The 7,584-nt window shown below is 61.9% G+C and overlaps 1 protein-coding gene across 1 annotated transcript; it reads right to left on the bottom strand.

Moving 5' to 3' along the window:
- Positions 1–316: 316 nt before the first annotated feature.
- Positions 317–7,456, bottom strand: HIC1 (HIC ZBTB transcriptional repressor 1). Its single transcript, XM_081843989.1, has 2 exons — positions 7,191–7,456; positions 317–5,342 (listed from the first exon to the last, which is right to left on the bottom strand). Exons 1-2 carry the CDS (start codon positions 7,240–7,242, stop codon positions 3,217–3,219), a joined length of 2,178 nt encoding a protein of 725 aa, XP_081700115.1. The 5' UTR covers positions 7,243–7,456; the 3' UTR covers positions 317–3,216.
- Positions 7,457–7,584: the final 128 nt, after the last annotated feature.

Genomic DNA, 7,584 nt, shown 5'->3' with positions numbered 1-7,584 from the left:
TGATGGTTCCATGTTCATGATGTTGGATGGGTCAGGCACCCAGTAAGGCCTGTTTTAAACTGGTTCTCCTCAACACAGACACTAAATCTTGGCCGCAAGTCACCCACAAGTTGCTGTCTCCACTACCACCCCCAAGTTGTCACTATTGCTGCTTTTACCCCTCCCCAAGTGGTATGGCGGACCATGACCGGCTTGTCAAGGGCTACCTAGAGCTCGGGGGGGGGGGCAGATTTGAGTCTCCCAAAAGTCCAGTCTGCAACACCGCAATCAAGCATACACTCCAGTCTCCCCCCTCCCTGAGGAAGCAGAAGCAGCCTTGTGGTGTCAAAAGAAAACTTTTATTGCTGTTGAGTTTTTCTTTTCCATGTTTATTTATTTTTTTATTTCTGGTATAAAACGAAAGGGGAAAAGGCACATCCCATGTACAAAATGCTACGGTGGGCACAGCAGGCTGCCCCCCCCTTTTGAATACTTTGTGTTGGGGGGTGTCTTGCTGTGTCCTCCCAGGGCTTGGCAGGGTGGGTGGGTTGGGGGGCAGCTGGCTCAGACGAAGAAGGCCCAGCCCCACGCTTGGGGGGCAGCAGGTGGGAGGTTGTGTGTGCAAATAGAGGTAAAAGGAAGATTCACATCTTAACCTGACCTTTGGTTAAAAAAGAGTTGGAGGGAAAGGGGGGGCAGCTGCGCTGGCAGGGCCTGAAGGCAAAGGGCACATCTTGTCCCGCAACCCCAACCCCACCTTCTCCCCATAAGTGCAAAGAGAGTCTGGCAGTACGTGCACTGGTCAAAGCCTGGGTTGCCCATTCTACCTCCAACAGAGCTGACAATCTGGGGAGTGTTTTGTCTTTGTCAAACAGTCCTTGGGGAGGAGGGACAAGCAGAGGGAAGGAGGGCACCCCCCAAACCACACACAAATACCCCAGAATAATCTTTGGCTCAAAGTGAGACAGTGGAAGACGGGACTTGGGGTTGGAAGACTGGGATGGAGCTGATTCAAAGGGAGAGGGACCCCGTTGTGGTAAGAAGGAACACACACACCCCATCGCCGCCCCTTGGTCACAGCCGTGTGGAGTCTTTAGTAGGGGAGGAGGGGGAGTGAGGGCCCCCTCTCCTATTCACATTGCAAAAGAGGTTGAGGGGAAAGTTAAGTGCTTGCTCAGGTGAGTCCCAGGGCATCCACTCACCTGTTGCCTCTGTGGCAAAAGGGATGCAGGAAACTTAAGAACATTGCGCCCCTTGCTCTGCCCCCAAAGTCACCACACAGGATTTGTGGAAAAAAACTTCCGGACACTTGGACCCGTGCTCAGCTCGTGCCAGTGAGCCAGGCTGCACTGGGAGCTTCACCACCTTCCCAAAGTCACTGCACAGCAGCCAGCCTGGAAAGGGATGAGGGGAGTTGGGTGTCCAGTGACATCTGCAGAGCCAGGAGTTTCTCACTCCCTAGTTCTGCAGGAAGGCACATTGTGGAGCTCTGTGTAAACCTTGAACCCGAAGGGGTTGGGTCCCATGCCAAGAGGGATTCTCACACTTCCAAGATTTAAGGCTTCCACGCCTGTTGTCCTGCCTGTCACCCATTGTGACAGGCAGAAAATCAACAGGTGTGGCAGTTTGAAGGCATAGGATGGCAATTCAGTGCATCAAGATATCTGGGTATAGCGGGACAGATGTCTATAAGATGCAAAAAGGACTGTCTGTGGGCAGCTGAAATGTACGCAGCATAAGCAGAGACCACCGACATGGTTCTCTGTGCATTCTGTGGGCAGTCCCTCTCACCCTCCTTTCTCTGGCCACTGATACCCCACTGAGCACTGGGAACCAGAGTCCACAAAGGTTTCTGGGGGCCACAAGACTCTTCAGCTGTCCCTGTAGACCCAACAGAGCTGCTGCCCTCTTTGCCAAAGCTCAGACCTGCCCAGAGGACGCCTCTGGGGCTTCCCCCAATTGAGGCAGGTAGAAATGTGGGTCTGCCCCACAGGAAAAGCTTGGGGGCGGAGGGAGAGGCAGTCAGGAGCACAACCTCCTGGCCATTTCTGGCAGGGCCAGAGGGCAGCCTCGAGGTTTGACTCCTGAAAGGGAAGGAGGAATGGAGTTGGTGGGATCAGGCCCATGACACACAGGCCTCACCTCCCAAGCAAGGGGGGACAGTCCTCAAGGTGCTCTCTGGATATACTTTATTAGCCTGCTTCTTTTCCTTCCAACTCAAAACCCTGGGCACTCAAGGGTGGGGGGAAAGCATCACTGATTGTTGCTTTGTTGTTAAAGCTTTTAAGAGCTGGAGTTAGGGTTTGCAAAAAAAAAAAAAAAAAAAACCAACATGTCCCAATTCCTGAGAATTGCACCAAGGCCCCTTTCCTGAGCAGATCCCTACAAGTCAGACAACTGGAGCTCTTTTGCAGTTTGGGCAGTCAAGATTCCCTTCTCTCCTTGAGGAGAGAGCTCTTCCATATTTTAAAAAAAAAAAAGCTGGGATATCATTCTGAATTGCACCACTTCAAATTTAAGGGTGGGGGGAACATTTCTAGGCCACCCCCAAAAAAAACACAAGCGTGTCAAATTATAATCTCCCTGCACATAGAAAACTAGGAGAAAGTTTATCAGGAGCTCTTTTCCCTGCTGCGCTAGTTTTCCGCCCCTGCGAGGCTCCTTTCTAGAGCACTGAGCCTTGCAGAGGCTGTCAGGCCCCAGCAGGACGCCTGTTCCTTTTGCCCAGTGGCGAGATCAGCTGACAGGTGGCAGAGGCCATTGGGAGGGGGAGACTATTCTCACCCTCCCCACAAAAAGAAAAAACCAGCAATGAGGCTGGACTCGATGAATCTTTGGGTCCTTCCAACTGTACGGGTGGGGGGGTGTATCTGAGGTAGGGACAAATTCACAATTCCGCTTTGGGGGCAGCTCCACAGCTTGGCAGAGAAGAGAAATAGAGAACAGAGAGAGGGGTGAGCTCTGGCTTCACGAGAGGTTGGGGGGAGAGGACGACGACTCCATGACGTCCCCTCCCTCGTCACAAATAAGAGGGGGCTGAACTGTTCCTTTGGGGGGGCTGCGCTGGTCACTTTTGGGGAGGAAGCTGTCCTTTCCCCCCGCAGTGGGGGCAAGAGTCACCCCCTCTCCTGGGCAGAACACAAAGGCACACCCCAAACAACTTGGGGGAGCCCCCTTCCCTCCCCCACAAGCCCCGGTCCGTGGAGGGAGAGCGTGAGGGGGGTGATGCGGGGGTCGTCAGGGGGGTGAAAAGCGCTCTATGGTCCGGGCGTGGTGGTCGTTGTGCAGGTGGGCGGCGGCGGCGGCGGCGGCAGCAGCTGCAGCGGCCGCGGCTCCCTGGGCGAGCACCTCGGCCGCCTTGTCCGGGCTGAGCCCGAGGTAGAGGCCCTCCATGGCGGCCTTGGGGTCGGTGGCGGCGGCCAGGAAGTGCGAGGTGTGGCTGAGCAGCTCCTTGTCGTGCTGCTGCTGCTGCGCCAGGCGCGCCATGGCCAGCACGCCCTCGGGGAAGTCCAGCTTGAGCTTGCCGTCGGGGCCCGCCGCTGCCGCTGCAGCCGCCGCCGCCGCCGCCGCCGCGTGCATCTTCATGTGGCTGAGCAGGTTCCTCTGCTGGGCGAACTTGCCCCCGCACACCTGGCACTCGTAGGGCTTCTCTCCGGAGTGGATGCGCATGTGCTCCGTCAGGCGGTACTGGCGCGTGAAGCGCATCCCGCACGCCTCGCACGCGAAGGGCTTGAGGCCCAGGTGGCTCCGCATGTGGCGGGTCATGGTGCCGCGCTGCGTGAACTTCTTGCCGCAGATGGAGCAGGGGTAGGGCCGCGTCAGCCAGTGCGTCTTCTCGTGCTGCCGCAGCGTGGCCGGGTCCTTGTAGGCCTTGTCGCACGACGAGCAGCGGTAAGGGCGCAGCAGGTCGCACGCCCCCGACGGCACCGGCGGTGGCGGAGGCCCCTGCTGCTGCGGCAGCGACGACGGCGGAAGAGGTTTGTCCAGAAAAGGAGAGCCTTGCCCGGCGGCGGCAGCCGCCTCGGCGGCCTCCTTGCGGTACAGCTCCTCTTCCTCGTTGTGCGCCTCGACGTGCGCGTTCAGCTGCTCCGACGACGGGAAGCCCTTCCCGCAGGGGATGCACACGTACAGGTTGTCGCCGCCGAAGCTCTCCGGCTCGTAGCCCAGGTAGCGCTCCAGGCTGCCGCCGGCCGGGGAAGGCCCTCCGCTGCTGCAGCCCGTCTCCTCGCTAGTGCTCTTGTCGTTCTCCAGGTCCTCTCCGTCGGGCTCGCCTGCACCGCCGCTCTCCAAGCTTGGGTAGCGCCGCGGCGGCTGCTCCTGCGAGGAGGGCGACTCGGGCTTGTGGTCCAGCTCGCCCTCCTTGTCCCGCCGCCCTCCCCGGCAATCGCCCCCGCCCTCGTCGTCGTCGTCCTCGTCGTCCTCCACGTAGCCGCCCACCAGCGGCTCGTGCTTCATCCAGCGGTAGAAGAACTCCGGCGGCGCCACCTCGCCGGCGCGCCCCGACGGCTCCGACCCGGGGCTGCCTCCGCGGTGGTGGTGCAGGAGGTGGTGGAAGGGCGCCTGCAGCTGCGAAGGGGCCGCCTCCCCGAAGGCCGAGTGGTTGGGCAGCAAGGCGGGGCTCTCGGGCCTGGCGTTCTCGCGACCCTCCATGGTGGCGCGCAGGCGGCTGTCCGGCGGCGGCGGGGCGGGCAGCTGGGGCGAGGGCCCGTTGGGGCTCTTTTTGGAGAGGTCGAGGCCGCAGAGTGGAGAGCAGAGTCGCTCCGGGGGGCACAGACCGGCCCCATGAGGGTGCGCGGAGGCTGCGGCGTACAGCTCCCCGCAGTGGGTGCTGAGCGGCTCGGAGGGGCGCGGCGGCAGCCCCGGGGGCGCGTAGCAGCTCTGGATGACGGGCGTGGCTGCACGCAAGCCGCGCGCCAGCTTGCCGAAGGGCGAGTAGCCGCCGCGGAGCTGGCAGTACTTGCCCGAGCGCTTGAGCTTCTTCTTGCACAAGGCCACCAAGTCTGGGATCTGCAGGTAGCTGGCGGCGGCCAGCACGGCGCCCAGGCTGGGCTCTCCCTCTCCGCCGCCGCCGTCAGAGTCGCCCAGGCGGCCTGTGTAGATGAAGTCGAGGACGGCGCGGAAGACGCCCGGGCTGACCATCTCCTGGTCCAGGTTGATGAGGTTGTCGTGGACCACCAGGGCCTTGAGGTAGGCGCTGCTGGCCGCCAACACGTTCTTGTGCGCGCGGAAGAGCGCGTTCTGCACCACCAGGATCACGTCGCACAGGAAGCCCTTGGTGCGCTGTGCGTTGAGCTGCAGCAGCAGCTGCCGGGAGTGGCTCGCCGACTCCGACGAGGCGTCCAGCATCGCTGCGCCGCGCTCTCCTGCAGAAAGAGACGCACGGAAAGAGAGAGAGAGAGCCCGGCGGGCAGCGTCAGCGCAGGGGGCCCAGCCTGCCCGCACCGCTGCCCTCTCCTGTCCCACGACGGCGCGGACGCCCCCTCGGAACGTGTGTGACTCTGCCTCGGCCCCGGGCTCCTCGCAGGGCACTCTGGACTCCTTCCCCGCCAGTCTGCCCTTATAGAGGGGTTTCCCTCTCAAGGAAGGAGGAGGCGGCGGCGGAAAGGGGGGATGTTCAGCCCCCCGGTATCTCCGCCGTTGCCGATCGCATCCCACGCCCCCCTCCGGGTGGGGAGGGGGGGCAGGGCTAAGCGTTCACACCTGGAGGGGGCAGCGCCTGCAGACCTCTTCCACGTCTCTCCCCTCGCCCAGCGCAACCACCCTGCGGAGCCAACCGGCCAAAAGCACTGATGCAGCCGCCGGCCTCTCCGTTTCCACTCGTCTCCCTCTGGCCACGATCCGGCTTTCAGAAGGCTCGCTTTCTGGATGCCGCCTCGGAAACCCCAGAGAGCACAGCGAGCCGCGGTCTTCTGCCCTCCGGAGGTCCCCAAGAGGCGGCTGCCCCAAGCGTCGAAACGCAGCCCCCACCCCTTCCTTTTCTCTGCGCGCTTTCTAGCCCTGAGCCTTAAAGGCTGCGATCCTAAGCGAGCCTCGTTACTAGAGAGTCAGCCCCGTTTCATGTAGCGGGACTGGCTTCCGAGTAAGCCCTGCAACGTCCCTGTCCTTCTTCCAACCGTCTCTCCAAGCGCGCCTCGCGGGGGATCCGTCCGGGCCCCGGGAGCAGAAGGCACGGTCCGGCAAAACAAAACTGAGAGGCTTGGGGGAGGCTTCTGGGCCCAGGAAACTGTTCCCCTTGCTCCACTTTGGAGCTGGGATCCGAAGCACCCTCTACAGGGAGCGCCCAGGCAGAAGCGAAAGCGGCCCTGCGCTCCCTTCCAGCCGCGAAGAGGGCGAGGCCTGGTCTGCCTCTTCCAACTCCTCACCAGCCCCAGTTAGGAGGGTCAGCTCCGTCCCCGGGGTGAGGTGCGGGGTGCATAAGCGGAGCTGAGGGCAGGATGAACCATGCCTAAGTTGTGGTGTTTGTTAGTCATAGGTCCCTGCCAAAAAAAGGGGGGGACATTATGTGCGATCTGGTGAAGGCCACGGAAATGTCAAAAATGCATTTCGGGAAAGTTTAAAAACAAAAACAAATTCCAAAATGTGAAGGAGAGTGGCGGGAGGAGAAAGAGAAAGCTGAGAGATTTGACGGGGAAAGAAGAAGGAGCCGCCCGCCCTGCTCTCTGGGCTGCAGAGTTGACAGCCCGACGGAGCCCGCTCCGCGGCCGGGAAAAGCGCTTCCAAAGCCGCTGGCCTCGGAGGAGACAGGAGGGAAGGCCGCTCGGCCGGCCGAAGGGGGATTTTCCGCCCCAGGACCGACTGCGGAGCGAAGAGCGAGCTCGGGAGAGGAATTGGGGTTCAGTAGAGGACGGAGGAAGGACGTAAGAGCCCCCCGAAAAAACTTCCAAGGCGTCCCGGGTCGCGGGGCAAAAACCATCCTCTGCTTTCCAAGTTCTTCCGAAGGAAAGTCGCCTTCGGTTGTGCCTCCCGCTCCGGGGTGACATGTCGGGCAGGGCAGGCTAGCTTGGCGGGGCGAACAGGGAGAGCCGCAGCGCAGCTCAAGCTGAGGATCGGGCGCGCGAAAAAGCGCCGCGCCTGGGACTGGGGGAGGGGGCGGAAAGAAAGGACTTTTCTTTTCCTGGGGGGGGACGGGGCAGTAAAGTATTTTCGCTGGGTCTCTTAGGAAAGGGCGCGCAATCTGAAGTGCCTCCCACCAGCCCGCCGCGCCGTCTTACCCGGGAGCCCCGTCGAGTCAGCCAGGCAGGCGAGGTCCGTGTGGACGCGCATGGCTAGGCGGGCTGCGCTACTGCCGTGGCAGCGGCGGCGCCCGCCCCTCACCGGCGCCTCAGACCTCTTGGCCGCCGCTGCTCGCTCTTGCTGCTGCTGCTGCTGCTGCGTTTGAGCCCCATGTGCCGGGAGCGCGGCGGCGGCGGCGGAAAAGGTAAAGGCCGGGCCGCGAACTCCGCCTGACCCCGAGCTGAACTCGGGCGTGTTCAAGGAGCCGCCGCGGCTTCCTCCTCCTCCTCCTCCTCCTCTGGGCCAGAGAGAAGCAAGCGGAGCACGACGGGGCGGGCGGGACGGATGGGGCAGAGAAAGAGGAGGAGGAGGAGCCGCCGCGCCGACGGGGCT

The sequence above is a fragment of the Podarcis erhardii genome, assembly GCF_964252035.2.
Source record: "Podarcis erhardii genome assembly, chromosome: 16".
In the NCBI taxonomy this organism is placed as follows: domain Eukaryota; kingdom Metazoa; phylum Chordata; class Lepidosauria; order Squamata; family Lacertidae; genus Podarcis; species Podarcis erhardii.
The sequence above is the reverse complement of the archived record's forward strand: the minus strand, read 5'-3'. Positions and strand labels throughout refer to the sequence as shown.

Coding starts and splice junctions, on each gene's coding strand:
- HIC1 (XM_081843989.1), bottom strand. CDS start 7,242: ATGCGCGTCCACACGGACCTCGCCTGCCTGGCTGACTCGACGGGGCTC. Junction 5,343..7,190: donor TGACTCGACGGGGCTCCCGG/GTAAGACGGCGC, acceptor CTCTTTCTGCAG/GAGAGCGCGGCGCAGCGATG.